The sequence below is a fragment of the Arachis hypogaea genome, chromosome 18 (genome assembly GCF_003086295.3).
Source record: "Arachis hypogaea cultivar Tifrunner chromosome 18, arahy.Tifrunner.gnm2.J5K5, whole genome shotgun sequence".
NCBI classification, from domain to species: Eukaryota; Viridiplantae; Streptophyta; class Magnoliopsida; order Fabales; family Fabaceae; genus Arachis; species Arachis hypogaea.
In genome coordinates this window covers 109,481,587-109,503,716 of record NC_092053.1, presented here as the reverse complement: position 1 = coordinate 109,503,716, position 22,130 = coordinate 109,481,587, and the positions used below count along the sequence as shown (strand labels likewise).

Sequence of the window (22,130 nt, the reverse complement as noted above, 5' to 3'; positions counted from 1 at the left end):
ATAGCAAGCCCAAGAGATGATGGCTTTTGATAATTGGCTTGTTGTTGATAAGGGACATGGAAGTTTCTTTGTCCTTGATTTTTTTAACCAAAATTGGGATGATTCCTCCAGCCGGGATTGTAAGTTTTAAAGAATGGATCGCTCTTTGGTCTTGAGGAATATCCCATGAATTTTACTTGCTCAATGAGTGGATGGTCTTCCTTACTCAACTCACACTCCTTACTCGAGTGTCCTCCTCCACACAAATCACATGAGGGTTGAATTCTAATGGCTGAAACTTGTCCATGTCTGAGTTGTTTTATAAGTGCGGAAAGTTATTGAGTCATGAGTCTATTATGAGCTAGAATTGCATCCATTGTGTCCAATGCCAACACCCATTTCGTGGACCTTTCGAATGTGTACAGGAAATTATTCGCCGCCACTATTTCTATCAATTTCAATGCCTCTTCAAGAGTCTTTCTATGTAAAGAACCTCCAGCCGATGAATCAATCATCATTCTTAAGGCTTGAGAGACCCATTATAAAAGGTTTGGATTTGAAGCCACTTGGAAAAGGCATGGTGTGAACACTTTATGAGCATCTCTTTATACTGTTTCCAAGCTTCATAAAGTGATTCTCCCTCATTTTGAAAAAAAATTAATATCATTCCTCAACCAGGCTAACTTCTGCGAAGAAAAGTACTTAGTTAGGAATTTTCTAACCAAATCCTCCTAAAATGTGATGTTGTCCAAGGGTTGAGTTTGGAGTCATTGTGTGGCTCTATCTCTTAAAGATAATGGGAATAGCCTTAGTTAGATGGCTTCGAGACTAACCCCATTACTCTTCACTGTGTCACATAACTGCAAAAAGATAGCCATGTGTTTGTTTGGATTCTCTTGTGGGTTACAACCGAATTGGTCTCGCTATACCAATTGGATTAGTGATGGCTTCAGTTCAAAATTATTTGCTTGAACTGTGGGCATGAATACTATGCTACTTTTAGAGCTATCAGTGGTAGGTATACTGTAATTGCCAAGAGTCTTTGTCATATTATTATTCTCGTTTGCCATTCTTTCTTCTTCTTCTTTCCTAGTCCTTAATCTCTTCCTTACTTGTGCAAGCGTCTTCTCAATTTATGGACCAAAGAAAATACAACTCTCTTTCCCTTGCATGCACAAAAACAACAAGAAATCAAACATACTGTGTGGAATAAAGAAGAAGAAAAAAGAAAAATTACACAGAATAAAGAAAAGAAAAGAAAACAAGATAAAGTAAAATAAACAAGATCTAAATTAGTGATTTAACCGGACGTATATTTTCAATCTCAATTAATCTCTGGCAACGGCGCCAAAAACTTGATGAGGCAAAATTGATACGCTCGTAAATTGGCAAGTGCACTAGATTGCATCAAGTAATACCACGGTGAGTGGATATCATTTCCATGAGGATTAACAGATTGAATCAAGCAACTTCTAATTGAATTTCTAATTAGATCAATCAAACCTTAGCAAGAGGATTGTGACTTTTGAAGTAGAGCAAAGAACAATGAAGAGAGATTTATTGTGACCCAAAAGAGGTTTAGAGATTTAGGAAGGTAATCAAATAATGAAAATATTAAAGGCTTCGGAGATGTTAAATTCTTAGAAAAAGAAATGCTTGTGTTTTCCTAGTTTGACTCATGCAAAAATTTTTTCATAGCAAATCATTTATAATCAAATTCCGATTCCTTGGCATTTTAATTTCTCTTAACTTAATTAATCACCAATCCTTTGGTCAACTAATTAAGAGAAGAGGTGAAGAGCGGTTTCGATTTTAAGCCACACAATATTCAAAGACTATCCCTAGCTGAATTAAATATCACATATTCAAAGACTAGTTCTAAATAATTAAAGATTATGAAATGAGTTTTAAGCTAATTCCGATATTAAATCATCCAAAGTAATAACAGAATCCAAAACAGAATTAGAATATTTTCTAATACTTCTAACTATTAATGATGAAGAGCAAAACTCAATCTTGAAAAAGTAGAAAAGCATGAATCAAAATAAAGAAAACACTTGTATTGCTAATCCATAAAATAAAACAGAGCTCCTCAACTTTAACAAGAGAGGTTTAGTTACTCGTGGTAGAAAAGAAAGTAGCCTAAAACTAATGAGGTGCTGGGTGGATCCAGTGATGATTCGATGATTAAAGATCAAAGATAATTCTTGTGAACCTTGTTCACTTATTTATAATATAACTTCCTAACTAATTGAAATTCAAAAACTAATCTTATTTTCCAAAGAGAAAGATAACAACTTATTCAAATTCAAATCTAATCTAATCTAATCTAAATCCTAACAACCAAATCCTATCTTTCTAGAAGAAGTTGTTGCTAACTAATCATTTAAATCTTGAATGGAATTCATAGCTTCCTGGGAGTTGACTTGGTACTTGGCACTAGGCTGCTCATTTGGGCACTAGGTTTGAAGACATCGGCACTGGGCTTGATGGATTTTGAACCACTGGGAGTGAAAATTGCATTTGAAGCTGGGCTCCAAATCTTGGTGCTGGGTGCCGTGTACTTAAGAATTTGGTGGAGCTAGGCGCCACTCCCTAGAGTTGGGCGCCAGCCCACTTTGCCTTCTCCCAGGCACGAAGGCGATGGGCTTGAGAATAGGGAGCTGGCCGCCAGTCCTTGGAGCTAGGCTCCAAATTTTGGGCACCCAGCTTAGAGTTTAGGCACTGGGCTTGACCTCGTTGAGCCTGGTGCCAGCTTCTCTTGAAGTACACTTGTGTTTTCTTCTAAATTTCATCCTGATTGCTTAATTATATCCTGAAAACACAATTATTCTAATATAACTCCAAACATATGATTAGTCATCAAAACTTCACTAAATACATAAGAACTTTGATTTAAATCTAAGAAAACTAATAAAAAAACTAAAAATAACTAAAGGTGCCTAGGCATTAGCGTCAATCAAATGACCACCGACAACGCAATGGTGAAAAATGGCGACACGATGGATGGGCGACGAAGTTGGATCAGGCAATGAAGCATGCGATGCGACGTGAAGAAGTTGGCAAAGAACGGAAGAATGATGACCTTGAGAAGGACGCACGGCAACAACGATGAATGCTAAGGTTTCGGTTTTCACCTTTTTTCTTTCTTTGTGAGAGGGAGCTTGACACTAAACTTTGACGGTGAGAGAAGGAGGGAGGAGGAAGGTTCGAGGAAAATTTTTCTAGTTTTATATTTCTATTTTTTTTAATTCAAAACAATAACGTTTTTAGAAAACCGGTTGAGTCCCAATTCAGTCCAACTAATCGATTCCTAGATGATTATCGATTTCTCGCTAGTTTCCTGATCGTTGGTTATCCCTCACACACCAAACCGCTAATGTTTCCGTTTTCTAGTCGAATCGATTAGTCTGATTCGATTCTCAGAACTTTGATTTAAATAAAAACTTGTATGTACTATAAATATATGCACTTCAGTTTAGTTTGAAGGTAGCATATTATTGGATAAGTCGAGTGTTGGATTCTGTAATGCAATTATAGTATATACTTGTTGTTATTGTTGTTGTTGTTGTGAAATTAAGATGGATATATAGAATAGAGCTAGAAAATTATAGGAGAGAGTAAAAGAACATTATTATTAATTTCAATATATGTCACTCAATATAATATACCACATTCACACTAATATTTCATACACTATTCTTTTCAAAAGAGTTAAAAGACTACTTGAGATAGGTAGCTATATGTGTTCTCTCTATGTGTTATTCTTGGTGTGTTGAAACCTTCTCTTTAGCATCTATTTATAGATGATGGTTTTGAATTAAATAATAGTATGGTATTATTTACCTAACCCACTTACTAATTAGTGAAAATACATTATGGAAGTCCATTCCCCATTAATTGATAATGTTCCATAACACGTTATGAAAATTCATGTCCTATTAATTGATAAAGTTATATACTCCATTATGTATGATAATGCTCCATTATATGACATCTAATCATTTTATAACACTCTTTTATATGATTAGTGATATGCCTCATTAAAAATTTTGTAAAAAAAAATCATGTGGGATAAAAATCTGATTAAGGAAAAAAGAGTAATAACCTTTGTAATAAGAACTGTCTCGTTAAAAAATCTCATTAAGAAAAACTCAATTGGGATAAAAGCCTTATCAGGAATAGAGTAGTCTCTCACCCTCTTAGTAACATCATATAAGATCTTGAAAGTAACGCATTCCGATTTTGTCTACCAGATTTTCAAAGGAGGATGTCGGAAGTGACTTTGTAAATAAGTCTGTTAAATTATTACTTGAACAAATTTGTTAAACGTCAATTGTTTCTTGATTTTGAAGGTCGCGTGTGAGAAAGAACTTGAGAGAAATATGCTTTGTTTGGTCATCTTTGATGTATCCACTTTTGAGTTGAGCAATACATGTTACATTATCTTCATACAATGTTGTAGGGGTTGTCTTCTTATCAGACAACTCACATGATGATTGAATCCAAAAGCATTCAGGACTTGCCTCATCATGTATTGCAAGTATCTCGACTTGATTGGAAGATGTTATAGCTATAGTTTGCTTCATAGATTTCTATAATATAGTGTCACTAAATGTAAAAAAGTATTCTATTTGAGATCTACTTTTATAGGGATCAAATAGATAACCTGCATCTGCATAGCCAATCAATTGTGATCTAAATTCATAAAGGATAAAATAATTTCATATCAGTCGTTCCACAAATATATCGAAACACATTTTTTATTCCATTCCAATATCTTCTAATTAGAGAGAAACTGTATCTAGCTAATAAGTTTACAACAAATGCTATATCGGGACGTGTATTATTAGCAAAATACATTAGTTTTCCCAGCGCATTAAGATATGGTACTTTAGGACTGCATTTCCATCTTTTGGTAAAAAAGGATCCTTCTTTACATCTAGTGACCTGACAATTATTGGGATTCTTACTGAATGTGATTTGTTCATATAAAATTTCTTTAGAATTTTTTATGTGTAAGTCTTTTGATAAATAAACATCCTTTTGTTACATACTCAATCTGAAAGCCAAGACAAAATTTGGTTTTCCCAAGATCTTTAATCTCAAACTCTTCTTTTAGAGCATTTATGACCGTTGGGATATCTTCAAGAGTAAATCCAATGATATTTAAATCATTAACATATTCAGCAATTATAATGAATCCAAATGCATTTTTTCTTACATAAACACATGGACAAATATTATCATTTTTGAACACCTTGTTCATCAAATACTCTACAAGGCAGTTGTACCATATTTGTTTAGATTGCTTTAAATCATATAAAGATCTTTGTAATCTAATCAAGTATAATCCTCGAAAATTATCTTTAGATGATTCATATATCTTTAGTCCTTCAGGGACTTATATAGATATCACAATCTAATGACTTATATAGATAGGCCATGACCATATTCGTCAGGTGCATATTTAGCTTACGTATGCAGATAAACTAATCAAATATCTCAAAGTAATTGCATCAACTACAAGAGAGTAGGTTTCCTCATAGTTTGTATCAAGTCTTTGTGAGAAACCTTGTACTACAAGTCGATCTTTATAGTGTATAATTTCATTATTTTCATTTCGTTTTGGTACAAGTACCCATTTATATCCAACAAGTTTCATGGGGCGAAAAAAAAGAAAGAGAGGGATGGGATTTTTCTTGCTTTTGGCAACTGTAGGTCAAAAGACTCCACGTTTTACAAGTGAGTCTAATTCTTTTTTCATGGTTTTTTTTTTCTATTTTTGTCAATCAACCCTTCGTCAACATTCTTCGATGATTTTTTGTTCAAAATCCTCATTTTTATGTATAATATTTAGTGCTATATTATATGCAAATATGATGTTGACAATTTTTTCTCATCAGTTCCATTTGCCCCTGTAAATATATAGTTTATTGAAATCTCATCATTTTGTAATTTTCAGGTACCTAAATATCTTTCGATGTTTCAATTATAACATGAGTTTGAAGAACTACAAGTATCCTAACTATGTCTTTATCCTCCTCAATAGGAAGAGTATTTGCTTTTTTATCACAATTTTCTCCTCTTCTTTTGCAAGAATTTTTATTTTTAAAACTGACTAATCTACTACACTTTTGGCATGTGTCTGCATTATTAACCATATGTCCAACTGGGATATCAATTTAAATTGGAGCACTTTCAGCTAGTATATAAAATTATGTTATTCTTTTTGTATCAAAAAATGTATCAGGCAATTTATTTGTAATTTTCTATAAATGTATAATCTTTTGAACTTCTAATTCATATTACCTTGATCGAGGATCCAAATGTATTAATGATAATGCATTTTAATTTAGCTCTTTTGCCAGCTGTTTATTCTCTCCTTTTAATGTTAAAATATTGTCTCATTAAAATGACAATTTACAAATCAAATTTTAAATACATCTCATGTTTGATCCAATTTTTGTAGGACATATGGATAACTATTTAGAAGTTACATGTAAAATGTTGCTCAATCTTTATTCTACTTTTTTTCATTCTTTAAAAAAAATTTGGTTATTCATACAATAATAATAATAATAATAATAATAATAATAATAATAATAATAATAATAATAATAATAATAATAATAATAATAATAATAATAATAATAGAAGTAAAACCAACAAATTTTAATGATGAAAGGTCATTTTTTTAATAATACTTGCAAAAAATGATCAAAATCTAATTTCTAAAGCCCTTTTTGAGATTATATAATATTTTTGCTATACTTTTAAATATTTTAAAAACTTATTTGTCGTTTATATCTTTTAGAATTATGTTTGTACTTTTAATAATTTACCTATTTTATTATTCGTTTTTATGTGCTTGCATTGATCTATTTTTGTAGTTAAATACGTTATATATAGTTATAGTTTTCTCTATAAAAATGATATTTTTCTCATTTTTAATTTGGTACTTTTTTTAAATATCTATCTTTCTCATTTATTATAAAAAAATGTATTGTTAAATTATCAATTACATTTTTAACTTATAAAAATATTAACATTTATTATATTATTGTTAATTAATTAAGAGTTTTTTAATCATATTATCTTTAGAATATTTTTAATTTTAAATATTTCAATAATTGTGTGTTTAGACAAAGCTACATATATATGAAAAAAGTATAATTTGTCGGAGAATAATGTTAGATAATTAATTTTTTTTCTGTCAATAGTAGTCAATATTTTAAAAACTATTTTATTTATCTAAAATTTCTAATTCCTAAATCATAAATTATAAATCTACACATTAAAGTTAGTTAATATTAGCTAAATAAAAATTAATTCCCTATATTTTGTTTTTGTCAAAACTAGGCAAGCTTAAACATGCATGCTGTAGTGATTAGTATGGTTGTTGAGTGGGACTGGATATTGGTCCGAGGAAATAATGGAGAAATATAATTGAATTCATTGCAAATGGGTATATGATTAGAGACAAGATTTGAATGAAACGTAGATCACATGGGAAGGGGAATGTGGTTGAAAATTGGGACCCCAAAGGGATGAGGATACATATATCGTATAGTATAGTATCATATGATTAATTGTACAATAATAACTGAAAGGGAAAGAAAGAACGGTAAGCCATGTGCATCAGGCGGAAGGTGCACATGCCAAAGATAGAGAGCACACAGAGGCCAAATGTGTGACAGCGTTGCGCACGTTCCACTGTCACCACCACACCCAATTTCCAATGACCTTCACTATGTGCTCTTCAAGGTAGTAATTACTAATTAGGGGTTCGAAACCGGCCAAACGGCCTTTAAGGGCCTCTACTACGTGATTTAGTCCTTTGTTAGTTTGATTTGTCAAAAGAAAATATCACATTTAAGCCATTTTTTTTTTTTGCCAAATGGATTGAATAACCCAAATTCTAGGTATCACAACACATACACCCACACTTTGAGGTTTTATCAAACCTCATCCCAGTCTCAGCTGGGGTTCAAATTTGGTGCAGTTTGATTAAGAGGCAATATGATTGCTACTTAGTCTAGGCCTTCGCTGCGATTTAAGCCATTTCAAACGTTTAGATTTCGCCGAGACTGTGTTCCAATGACAAAATTGTTTGTCTCCAAAATTGACAAACTAGGCTTGAACTATGGTTGGACAAAAAAAAATCTTAAACTAGACCATTTTAAAAAAAATTAATATTAAATAAAAAAATCCAAACCAAATTAGTATGGTTTTTTGTAATTTGGTTTTTATTTTTAAACTATTTAAACAGTTTTAAATGATTCAGATCTAAAATAAAAATTCCCTAATCTGAATTTGAGACTGAGTCCACTTTTACAGTTCACCGTTCACACACACAGCCTCTTCTCTTTTCGCTTTCTTCTATCGTGTTGTATCTGTCGCTACTTCTCTGGTCGTTCTTTCACCGCTTTTGCTCTTGCTGCGGCCGCGTAAGCCTCTTAGGATCGTCGCCGCGCCGCCGCTCTGTTCTATCATCCACCTTTCCTCTTGGGGCACCAACACTCTGGATAAGTGTTGATAGCTTTGTGGCTTTAAAGATCGTGACTTGCAGAGAGTGAAGGAAGTAGGTAATGATGTTTGGACTTACTTTTATTGAGACTGAAAGCTTCTACCCTAATTATTACGATTGGTCTTGAAATTCATAAATTACGTGAAAATTAGGGGGTCTTTGGTTGTTTTGATATTGGTGCCCCTCTGATTGTAATGTGAAGGGCGTTGAGATGGAATCATGAAATACAACAAAATATAGAAATTTAAAGTTGTTTCTCTCTTTTTAAGTGGTGTTGTATTGATTTAAACATGCACCAAGAAGTTCAAACCTGAAAGATGTTTAAATTTATATGATATTTGCTAGTCTCCATCAAGAAAAACTATTAGCTTTCGATGGTACTTTTTTACTTTGGGGTGTTGAATGAAAATTTACAGCTCTTATAAGTTTTATTGATGGTTGGTGCAGTTTATAATGATAAATTGATAATTGATTGCTTACTAAACAAGAAAAAAATCAAAGTTAAAATCCTGTCACTTTGGCAAGGTCAAGTTTAAAGAAATTATTCATAATTTATTGTTGGAAAATCCTATCATTTATTGTTATTTTTGATGTGATGGACCGTGGTTCAAATGTTTGTAACGTGCTTTTGTTGTTGTCAATGGTAGAACCGTAGAAGTGATATATTTGTCAACTTTTCACCCATAAAAAATGCTCTGAAAATTCATGCTTTGTTGCAGTTCAATCTTATAGTTATATCCGTTGATGTATTTGTCAATAATCCAAAATAAGAATAATTAGATTCTTGGGAAATTTAAATTCATAATAATCCATTTTATTGATTGGTGTCCCACATCTTCAATAAAGTGTTATCATCGTCATATTTATCTTAGGTAATGGATTAAGTCATATGCTTGCTAATTCAATTTCTATTTTTGATTTGTTACCTATATGTAAAATTCAATTCACGTTCGTTTTTTTATTTTTAAATTCATGAATTATAAATTATTCTATTATTTATAGTGTATTGTTGTATTGTATTATTATTTGTTAGACTTTTCATGTTTATTTATCTAATTAAAATAAAAGAGTGAACATTAAAAAAAAAAAACAAGTTGGTGTTATTAATATTGTGTTATATTATATACAGAATAAGATGAGTACTAATATTGAGGCTATTCAACCATTTTTTTTATTATCAAATAGGAATAAAAATTGGTCAATTGTTTGGTATCAATTTAAAATAGAGAATGCTACCAGGAAAAATGCTAAATATAAATATTTTGGTAATTTAATACAATACGGGAATGAAACTAACTCAAAAGGTAGTCATTTGAAAAGATGCAAACGAAATTCTAACTGATTCAAACAAAAGAAGAAAAAACAATGACCATATTGAGTATAGATGAGCGTGGTGTTTCAAATTCACCTAATGCTCTCAAATTTGACCAAGAGACTTGAAGGGCACTTCTGGCAAAAATTTGTTGGGAAAGAGATACCATTTCGCTTTGTTGAGAGATTGAAATTCTGAAGTTTTGTGCATGTCCTATAAGTAAGGTTCAAAGTTTTTTCGCAGACTATATTAGCACGTGACATTAGAGATCTTTATACTGAAAAAAAAACGAAGTTGCAAGATTTTCTCTCAATAAATTGTGCTAGAGTATGTCTAACAACTGACACTTGGACTTTAATATAAAATTTTACTTATGAGATTGACAGTACACTTTGTGGATTTGTATTAGAAATTATGTAAAAAAATACTTAATTTTTTCCAGGTGATAAGCTATTCAAGAGAGGTCATGGGAGCAACAATTAAATATTGTTTAAATAAATGGAATTTGAATCGGATATTTAGTTGATAATACATCATCTAATGATAATGATATTGCAACTTACTATCTGAAGCAGCAATTAAGTTCTTGGAATAGCATTATTTTAAATGGTGAATTTATTTACATAAGGTGTTTTACACATATTCTACACTTAATTGTAAAAGAAGGGTAAAAAGAGATTAGTAAATCAGTCTTGAAGATTCGTAGTATAGATCTTTTTCATTTAAAGCTACTACGTTTTTAGAAAAAATTCAATATAAAGACTTATCTTGCATAGATGTTGAGACTAGGTAAAACTCTACCTTTTCAAATGTTAAAAGATAGCTTTGAAGCATCATAAAACATCTTAGTTACTTGTATTGAAAGACAACACATATACAAGAGAGTTGAGTGGAGGAAAAAGAAGAAGGTGTGCCTTCTGATTTAGATTTGGAGTATGATGAGTCAATTGTACCTTTTTTGCGAATGTTCAATGATGCCACTATACATATTTTTCCTTATATGTTACCGGTACTATGTATATGAAAGATGTATATGAAAGAAGTGTTTGCAATTAGACGATGTATTTATCATTCTTGTAATCATTCTGTTGATTTGAGTACTGTCCATGACAAAAAAGATGAGGGTTAAATATGAGAAGTACTTGGATAATCTTGATTTAGTGAATATGTTGTTATTGATTGTTGTCGTACTTAACTCAATGTAGAAGATTAAATAAGTTAATTATTTTTTGGATTACTTATTTGGAGAAGAAAAGGGGATCGAATTGAAGTAAAAATTGTCCAAGTGCATAAAGTTATTTAATCACCAATACCAAAGTTCCGAGGAAGCAAGTGAAACCGATATATAAGATATTCAAGCCAGCAACATTAATACCGATATTCATGGTACGAACTTTTTTCTGCAAGCAACTGATCGTAGAGCAAATACAAGATCTGAACTTGATAGATATTTACAAAAAGATTATGAGACGTACTCCCATAAATTCAATATCTTAAATTAATGGAATGTCAACTAACCCGATTTCTACGGCAACTTCGGAGCCTGCATTTAGTAATGGAGGGAGAGTCTTCAATCCATATTACAGTTCTTTAGCACCTAGAATAATGGAGGCCTTAGTGTGCACAGGCGATTGACTTAAAGAAGATTTTTTCTCGACTTTAGACGGTGATAATGGTAAAGTTCAACAAGTTGATTAAAATATATAATTTTATTCATATTTCTTCTCATTTTATTTTATTTTTATATTTTTTGTTATCTTGCTGTTTTAGAAGTTAAGTATTACTTATCAATTAAAAGTTAGATATCACTTAGAAAATAAAATTTGAACTAAGAAAAAGTTGCTTTTATAATTATTTTATTTTTTTGAAAGATATTTTTTTTCTAAGGACAATGATTGTTCTATAGCAACATCTATTAATCCTCTTGATGATGACTAGGTATGCATGGTATTCACATTTGTTTTGGAGAGATTTTTGGATGACATTTTTTGATATCTAGATTGGTTATTGTTATTAGATTTATAACGAATTAAATCATAGTTGTAATGAACTTACATAGTTTAAAAATATTTTAATATTAATTTTATCTTAAAAAATATTAAATTTTAAAATTTACAGCAAAATATCAATTTCAAAACTAAATTTTTGGTAGAAAATATACGGAGAAAATTGAATTTCTAAAAACTAGTTTTAAAATCGAATTTTTTATACAAAAATCTGATTTTAAAATTGGATTTTTTAAAAAAATCAAATTTAAAAGCGATTTTTAAGTAAAACCGGTTTTAAATTTTTAAATGATTTAAAAATTTAAAACCGATTTTACCCACAAATTGATTTTTTGTCCGAAAATTAAGAACCAGTTTTTAGAAATCTACTTTCCAAGTTATATTTTTTCTACCAAAAATTTAATTTTAAAATTAATGTTTTGCTGTAAAGTTTGAAATTCAATATTGTTTAAAGATAAAATTAATACTAAAGTCTTTTAAAATTATATAGGTTGATTATAAACTAGGATTTAATTCTTTATAAATCAAATGACAATAACTAATCAATATAATTAGGTAAAATATCAAAAAATGTTATTGAAAAACCTTCCCAAAACAAATGTGAATACTGTTACTAATCGTACCTAATCATCATTAAGATGATCAATAGATGCCGCCATAGAACAAGCACCATCATTAGAAAAAAATATATCTAACAAAAAAATAAAATAATTATCAAAGTAACTTTTTCTTATATCAAACTTTATTTTCTAAATAATACTTAACGTTTAATTGATAACTAATACTTAATTAACTTCTAAAATAACATAACTAATACTTAATTAACTTCTAAAATAGCAACATGACAAAAACATAAAAATAAAATAAAAAGAGAAGAAATATAAATAAAATTATATACCTTGATCGACTTGTTGATGAACTTCACCATTATCACCCTCTAAAGTTGAGAAAAAATCTTCTTTAAGCCAATTGCCTGTGCACACTAAGTTTTCCAGCACTACTATAGTAGAAACAAGTATAGCTAATACCTCACAAGCCATATTTTCAAGAATTGAGATCGAGTTAACCTTCCATCAATTTAAGATATCAAATTTATGGGAGTATAGCTCACAATCATCTTATCAATATCTATCAAGTTGGGTCTTGTATTTGTTCTATGACCGGTTGTTTGCAGAAAAAAACCCATACCATGAACATGGGTATTAATGTTACTGATTTGAACATCTTAGTATCAGCGTTACTTGCTTCCTCAGAACTTTGTTATTGGTGATAAAATAAACTTTATGCACTTGGACATCTTTGACTTTAATTCGGTCCCTTTCTCTTCTCAAAAATTAATCGACATACTCAATCTTTTTTATTGGGTTAAATATGATAGCAATCAATAACAACATATTTACTGAATTAGGATTATTCCAATACTTCTCATTCTTAACAATCTTTTTTACCATTGACAAAGTACTCAAATGAACAGAATGATAACAATAGTAACAAATACATCATCCAATTGCAAACACTTCTTCGATATACATATCACTAGTAATGTATAAGGTATCAGAGATATGTATAATGACATCATTGAACCCTCGCAAAATTGGTACAATTGACTCACATTTATATGTGTTGTCTTTTGATAGAAGTAACTCGAATGCTTTGTGATGCTTCAAAGCTCTCTCTAACATTTTAAAGATAGAATTTCACCTAGTCTCAACATCCATGCAAGGCAAGTCTTCATACTGAATCTATTCTAGTTCAAAAAATTTTTGAAACCTAGCGGCCCTAGATGGAGAAGATTTGACATATTTTACTGCAATATGAATCCTCAGGACTGGTTCACCAATATCTTTCCTTCCTTTTACAATTAAGTTTGGAATATGTGCACAACACCTTATATGAATAAATTCACCTTTCAAAATAATGCTATTCTAAGAACTTAATCGCTGCCTCAGATATTTAATTGCAACATCATTAGATGATGCATTATCAAGTGTCACACTAAATACCTGATTCAAATTCCAATTATTTAAACAAAATTCAATTGTCGCTCACATCATCTCTCTTAAATGGCTTGTTACTTAGCAAAAATTAAATATTTTTTTATATAATTTCTAATCCAAATCCACAAAATGTGTAAAATTTTGAATTGAAGTCTAAGTATTGGTTGTTAGACATACTCTATCACAATTTGTAGAAAAAAAATCTTGTAACTTTTTTTTTTCAGCATAATGAGCTCTAATATCACATGCTAATGTAGTCTGCAAAAAAATTTTGAATCTTGCTTGTAGGACATGCACATCGGAATTTCAGACTCTCAACAAACCAAAATGGTATGTCCTCCACAACAAACATTTTCAAAAGTGTTGTTCGAGCCTCTTTTTGGTCAAATTTGAGAGCGAACTAGATAAATTTGAAACACCACACTCATTTATACTCAGTGTGATTGTCTTTTTGTTTCTTTTGTTCGAATCGGTTAGAATTTAACATATTCTTAAATGACTACCCATTAAGCTGGTTTCATTTCCATATTGTATTAAGTTACCATAATATTTGCATTTAGACTTTTTCTCGATAACATTCTCTATTTCAAAATGATCCCAAACAATTGACCAATTTTTACAAACATTTGACAATAGAAAAGATGGTTGAGTACTAGTGGACAATCATGGTGCCTCAATATTATTGTTATCAGTTGTTCATATCCTGACCCAATGGATAAAAGACAAGCCCAATAAAGAGAAAAGGTCCGACTCACAGAGGGGGGCCTCCAATCTATACCCGACCTCTTTAAGGAGGTCGAATACCGTGAAAAGAGCCCAGCTCTGCTTGTCCAAGCAAGTAACTGCCTCCGCGAATCTTTTCTACTATCTCTATCTTCTCTAAAAGATATGTCTCAACAACTCCCAAGATAAAGGAAACAATCATCCACCCATAAAGGTGGAACTACTCCAACAAAGGTGGTTAGCATTCTACTATAAATACACTGACATTCCTGAACTATAATTTACGTTCTAATCTAAAAAAAACCTGCCTAAAACCCTAGTTGACTTAAGCATTGGAGTCTCTTGCAGTTACCACCTCCACCTCCTCACGAGGAATTCAGACGGCGGCACCTCGACACCAAATAAGTCGAACACTGTCTCATAAGGGATCTAGACCTCACGTTCAGGCTCATATTAATATTTCAGAAGACCAGAGGACCCTCGGAACATCAGTCATCTTGTTATGCATATAATATAAGGCCAATATTAATAAAGCCAACTTATTTTTCTTTTTCAGTGTTAACTCTCTTTTAATTTAATTAGACAAATAAAGAAGAAAAGTCTAACAGGCAATAATACAATATAAAAATACACTATAGCTAATACGATACTTTATAATTCATGAATTTAGAAATAAAAAAACCAACCAGGAACGTGATCTAAATTTTACATATAAGTATCTAATCAAAAACTGAAATTGAATTAGCAAGCAATGACTTACCTAAGGTAATTGCTAGCAAGAGCAAATAGGACAAGGTGATAACACTATTTGAAATGTAAGACAACAATCAATAAAATTGATTATTATGGATTTAAATTGCACCATGAATCTATCTCCGGTACTCTTTGGATTTAAATTACACCATGAATCTCATTATCCTTATTATGGATTATTGACAAATACACCAATGGATATAAGATTGAACTGCAACAAAGCATGAATTTTCAGAGCATTTTCGAGGGGTGAAAAGTTGACAAATGTATAACTTCTACCACAGACAACACCAATAGGCACATTACAAACATTTGAATCAAAGTCCATCACATCGTAAATAACATTAAATGATAGGATTGTTTTGCGATAAATTATGAATAATTCCTTTAAACTTGGCCTTGCCAAAGTCAAAGGATTTTAACTTTGATTTTTTTTTTTTGTTTAGTAAGCAATCCGTTATCATTATAAAATACACCAACCATCAGTAAAACTTATAAGAGCTATAAATTTTCATTCAACACACCAAAGTAAAAAAACACCATGGAAAGCTAATAGTTTCCCTTGATGAAGTCTAGCAAATATAAGGATGTCAATGAGGCGGGGCGGGAGATGCCTCCCCGTCCCCGTCCCCGCCCCCAGAATTGATCCCCGCCATGGGGGGATAATTATCCCCATCCCCGTTTCCTGCGTTTCCCGTGTTTTCTACAGGGACCCATTCCCCATCTCCCTATGTTCAACATTTATAATTTTATATGAAAATTATAGTAAAAATTTTAAAAACAAAAAATAAACTACAAAACATTATTACAAAGACACAAACATATTTTATCCAAGATTATAAGTCCAGAAATACAACATAGCAAATCATATTTCATAAAACATAATCAATCAGCAAAAACGGCAAAAACAAAGAGGGATAAACTATAAATCAGCAAAAACAACACATAATAGAGAAGATTATACAAAGAACACATAACAGATTATACAAATTAAGATTTTAAACTGCAATAAATCAGTAAAAAAGGCAAAAAACACAAAGGGATAAATTATAAACTTCAATAAATCAACAAAAAAACACATAACAGAGCATATTATTCAATATTCAGAAAACACAACTGATTATACAGAGGAGGAGTATGAAACCCTAACTATTTCATAATTATAAACCCTATATGTCTAATTGTTTCGGATACATAGAAGGAGAGAGAATCAAACCTGAAGTCAAGTGGATGGAGAGGAGGAAGAGGATTGGAAGAGGGGCAACCGGTGGCTGCTGCAATGTCAGCAGCGATGCTCTCCAGTAGACAACGAGCAGCGAAGAGAGGGCGGAGCAGTGGAATGCGACGGTGGAGAGGGGAGAATGGACGCGGCGACAGTGACGAGAATGGACGCAATCACGCAGACGCAGGAGTGGAGAGGGGAAGGACACCGTGCCTGAAAAGAGAGAACGACGCGGTGAAGCTGTGAGGGTGATGGCTTGGTAACGGTAAGCATTGAGCAGGAGGAGTGACCGGTGGCAATTGGCAAGGAGGGTTTGGTGCTATGGCTGTGACTATGGACACAGCTATGGGAGTTTTGAACTTTTCTGGAGAGTTGGGGTTTGGGGACGGTGCTAAGTGGAGTAGTAAGAGAGAAGGGAAGACATTCAATAAGGTAGGGTTAGGATTTTCAATAAGTGAAATTACTAAAAAGTTCCTATATTAGAAACAAATTAAGGGTATTTAAGTAAAACTCAAGAATTCGGAGAATTATCTGGGACGGGGTGGGGATCCCCACTGGAGTCCCCGCGCCTATCTTGGGAGGATTTTAGTCCCATCCCCATCCCCACTGGGAAAATTCCCCGCCTCCCCATTGGGCGCAGTCCCCACGGGGATCCCGCGCTTCGGAGAATTTTGATACCCTGCAAATACTATATAAATTTGAACATCTTTTAAGTCTGAATTTCTTGTTGCATATTTAAATCAATACAGTATCACTTAAAGAGAAAAGAAGAGCTTTAAATCTATGTTTTCTGCTCTATTCATGATTCCATCTCAATAACCTTCACATTACAACTAGCAATTAGGGGCACCAAAATCAAAACAAGCAAAGACCCCTAATTCCCACGTAATTTATGAATTTCAAGACTAATCCTAATAATTAGGGTAGAAGCTTTCAATCCCAATAAACATAAGTCCAAACATCATTACCTACCTCATTCTCTCCCTCCAAGTCTCATTTTCCGAAGCCACAAAGCTATCAACACTTTTCTAGAGCGTTGGTACCCCAAGAGGAAAGGCGGATGGCGGAACAGAGCGGCGGTGCAGCGACGATCCAAAGAGAAAGAAGAAGAGGCTGTGTGTGTTAATGGTGAACTGCAAAACCAAACTCAATGTCAAATTCATATTAGAATTTTTTTTTTTATTTTGGATCTAAATTTGGATCTGGTTCTGGATCCAGATCTGAAACAGTTTAAATGGTTTGGATTAAAAAACTAAACTACAAAATCCATATAATTTGGTTGACTTCTTTTTATTTATTACTGGTTTTAAATTTGGATCTTTTTGCCCAGCCCTAACAGTGTTATGACCAAAAACAAAACCATTAAGTGTAAGTTAACATGTCAAGCCAAATTTGTAAAGCAATTTAGGCAGTCAATTAAACTAGCCCAATCAATAAGCATACATATAGAGTCAATAGAACTATCTCAAACATAATTTTCATTACATGGAAGAGAGGATCTTTCTTGTGGGAATATTTCCGAGGAACAAAAACTGGAAGTCGCAAATTCTCGTGGAAGAAAGAACCTAAACTCTAAGCACCTCATAGAAAAAATAAATAAATCGTGATTTCAATTCCAAAGACCAAATTGACATGTTTGATTACTAAACAAAGTAAATGCTAACACATTGACACTATGTCACTAACAAAGCTTCTACCTTGGCTCACTACAATCTAAATGGCAATCCACATGCTTCATGCCTCTGATTTCTGGTGCAGAAGCTGCGTAGTCCAGCGATGCAACGAAGCCAACTGAACAATAAAATATTCTCTTTATATTCTGCATTGCAGACTAGACAGTAATGAAAATTCAGTATCACAACACACGTTTCATTCGGTTTCTTGCAATGTCTCTTTGTTGGAGATGTGTGGAAGAGTTAAATCTGGCATCTCCTCAATGTCCTCTGCAGGCTAATAAAGTAGAAATGCAAGTAGTATGCTTATAGGCTAAAAACATAAATAAGCTAAAAATGGCAAGGATATCTAAGGCCACTAGCTTACCTGCCATAGTTCCAATAGCCGCCAAAACAAAAAATCAACTATCATAACCAGGAAAAACAGCTTGCCTGCCCACACTCCGCAATAAAGGTATCTGACAGAACATAGACTATCAGTTTCTACTAGAACTAGCCCCTTCATTCCTTAAGTATGCTTTGATATCCAATTGACATCAATCTTTGAATGGAAGAGAAAAATCCAGAAATAATAATCAGCTTCATGTTCTGTTTCTTAATTTAGTAATCCAAAAATTTGTCCGCATAGCAAGAATAAATATAATAGTGTAGATACTAAATGAAAAACCTAATGATTCCTTGCTTTGCCAGCTACCAACCCAACTAAACTATGTTAGAAGCAGAACAAGTAATTTTATCCTCAAGTAATCAACAAATCACATAAAAAGAATAAAAACCAGATTTCCCTTTACAACTTTAAAGTGAAAAGTATACAATACCATTACAATGAAATTCAACATATAATGTTAAGAATGTACCGTGAGAGCCGTTCAAGTAGATTTTGATTGGGGCACTTCAAAGCACGATCATATACAATTTCAGTCCTTTTGGCAACATCATGCCAGTTATAGAGTTCCCTCATCTACAAAAAGGAAAAAAGAAAAAAAATTAAAAAAGAACTAGTTTTTACCAATTGAATCAGGGACGTATCCCTCAAACAACAATCACCCGGTGGTGCATGACTTGTGGATCAACTTTTGGCAGCATTGATATTGCCCTTTCAATCGCAAGCACCATATCACCAGGATCAGGTTCTGCCAAAATGATCATGTCATCTGGTAAAACCTATACAGCAAAGAAGTGAATCCATATCAATCCTTGCAAGACAGCATTCCAAAATTGTGGAATTGGAAAGAAACAGATTTTTGTAAGAAAAATTAAACTAATCAAAGAATAAAGAGCATTTATTCTCATACTGAACAGGTAAAAGAAGGAAAGTTGCACCCACCTCGGGAACTCCTCCAACACGTGTGCTAACTGTTAACAATCCACAACTAGCAGCCTCTAATATGGCTATACAGAAAGCTTCAGTTAAGGAACTGAAATAATTCAAACATTATTAATGAATGACAATAGATATGGATTGTAAAATGACCTGAATGTTGAAGCTCTCAAAATGAAAATAACATAAGCTTCCAACATTGCTTGAATTCCAAAATTAGACAACATGGTGACATGTACAATTCTAATATCATCATTGGAAAGCTTAAAAAGAGGAAAATATAAGGAAGCAGAACCTGTTTAAGAAGATGTGTCCTGATATTAGAACAGATCGGACTTGTGCATGTGGCACGGCTCCCAACATTTCAACTCGATCTTGAAGAGAATGTTTTTCTCTCATCTCCTCCAACCGCACACGCTTAGGTCCATCACCTCCAACAATGAAACGAACCTACAATTCCAATTATCATCAGAAAGCAATGTGCAAACTCCTTGGGAATGCTGTGGCCTCTCAAGGTTCTATAGGTACTCACATATTTAACATCCCACTACAGCTTTGAAAAGCAGGATTTAGACTTTTACACAAAAGCAATATAACTTATACGGAGCAATAATAGGGCAAGAACCATAGAGAAATTGAACCAAACAAAAACATTGCAATTTGAAGTACCGCAGAGAAAGGTCAAACCATTCCCACAAGGGACCTTAGCATGGAATTACACTCAAAATATGTCATCCAAGAAAAACCAAAAATTTTTTTCCTTTTTTTTTCTATCATCTACTCACATTGGGATGTAGACGGCATACATCTGGAATGACTTCAACAAGCAAATCTGCTCCCTTGCGATAAACCAACCGGCTAATAACAACAATAACAATCTCCGAGCGGCTCGGCTGCACCACCGCTGGCTTGAACATTGCAGTGTCCACAGCATTAGGTATAACAAAAACCTTCTCCGGGGGCAGCCCCGACCGCAACACTGTATTCTCCTTGCTCGTATGCGAAACACATATGGCCTGACTCACATCAGCCAATGTAAACTGCAAGACCTTGTTCATATGTATGCTTCCAGCATCCGAAAATCCATAGAGAGAATGATCCGTGAATACAACCCTGTACCCCATGGTTCTAGAATGCATGAGAGCTTCATGACAGAGAGTGGAAAATGCTTGATGTCCATGGACAATAGTGATTCTTTCTCGAATGAGAATGGTTCTAATAATGGGGAGTGAGGGAAATAGGGTTGGGAATGAGTTCTGCATAACAAAAGGCCTCCACGGAACATAGTAAACTTTCAAACCACCAGTCATGTATCTAACCCCAGATCGGTTTTCATATGCATGAGTTACAACCACTACCTGAATTCGATAATACTCGTATCATATATTTTTCTTTTAATTCATACAAATTACGAAAAAGAAATTAACAGCATAAGCAGTAGATCATTAACTAACAAATTGATTGAATTACAGAGAATGTGATTATGACCTTGTGGCCTAGCTTGAGTAAGCACTGAGAGAGATAATAGATGTGGTTCTCGACGCCACCAAAGTTGGGATAGAAAAAATCAGAGACCATCATGATTCTGTGCTTTTTTCTATCCATTGATTAACCTGCTAGGCCAGTCTTGACACTCGTTCGTTGGGATTATTGGAGAAGATGCCTGAGACTAAAATTTGATTGGGAGAATTAGAGAAACAAAACACACGTGAAGAGAAGATGAATAAGAAATAAGATTGTGAGTGAAGTGTCTCCCTGACCCAACCCAATCATAGAGTTTTTCATCCAATGGGGGATATAATTTATTTCATTTGGGCCTTGCTAGCGAATAAACACACGAGCCACCAGACCTGACACGGCGATCCATCTCTCTAGCGAATCTCGCCGGGAACAGCGCCTTGTCGAGCCTTGCGGAGAACGCAAAGTCGAACGCACCGTCGATGAACGGCGGGTTGTGAGGGTCAGCGCGCTGGACGAACGGCGGCGAACTAGTGGCTGGCGCCGGCGGAGACGCAGGGAACCTTGGAAGAGAGGAGAAGCAGCAGTTGGAGGCAGAGGAAGAAGGTGAGGCTGCTGAGGTCTAGGGTGAAAAATGAGGGTGTTTAACTTAATCTCCTCTCCTACTTGTATATTTGCTGTGGAACTTTCATCCAGGTGTCAACCTCACAAATTTTACTATTTTAGGAATAAAAAAAAAAGAAGGAATTAAAAAGGTAAACCACCGGGATCTTTTCCTCTCTCTGGCCTGCTTCCTCTCACTCTCTCTTTGGTTCCGCCCCGTTGCACTCCGAGCTGCGCCGGCATTCCTTCGTCGCCGTAGCACCCTACCGCATCGACGACATTGACACTTCTCTCTCTGCCTCTCTGGTCTGCTTCGTCGCACTTCATGTCGCGCCGGCTTTCCAAAAATGGCGAACACTTTCCATTTGTTAGATGACGACGCCGAGGACCCTTCACAGAAAATCGCCGCGGCGGCACCGGCGTCTCCACCCGAGAAGGGTTCAGCTGCGGCGGCTCAGCAGCAGAAGCAGCAAACTCAGTTGCCTTCTCAGGCTGGCGAGCATTCATGAAAATTGAATTTTGAAATTTGAAACTCAGCGGGGATTTTCCCAAA

The 22,130-nt window shown here is 33.5% G+C and overlaps 1 protein-coding gene across 2 annotated transcripts; it reads right to left on the bottom strand.

Moving 5' to 3' along the window:
* Positions 1-17,294: 17,294 nt before the first annotated feature.
* Positions 17,295-21,226, bottom strand: LOC112772688 (phosphatidylinositol N-acetylglucosaminyltransferase subunit A). 2 transcript variants are annotated; one of them, XR_003187598.3, is made up of 9 exons: positions 21,005-21,226; positions 20,302-20,874; positions 19,812-19,966; positions 19,523-19,613; positions 19,243-19,359; positions 19,053-19,156; positions 18,563-18,653; positions 18,220-18,472; positions 17,295-17,655 (listed from the first exon to the last, which is right to left on the bottom strand). XR_003187598.3 is itself a non-coding variant. In XM_025817658.3 (8 exons), exons 1-8 carry the CDS (start codon positions 21,119-21,121, stop codon positions 18,392-18,394), a joined length of 1,329 nt encoding a protein of 442 aa, XP_025673443.1. In that variant the 5' UTR covers positions 21,122-21,226; the 3' UTR covers positions 17,914-18,391. The 2 variants fall into 2 exon arrangements, 1 of the variants encoding a protein (XP_025673443.1); XM_025817658.3 differs by lacking the exon at positions 17,295-17,655 and having other exon boundaries at positions 17,914-18,472.
* Between the last annotated feature and the right edge of the window lie 904 nt (positions 21,227-22,130).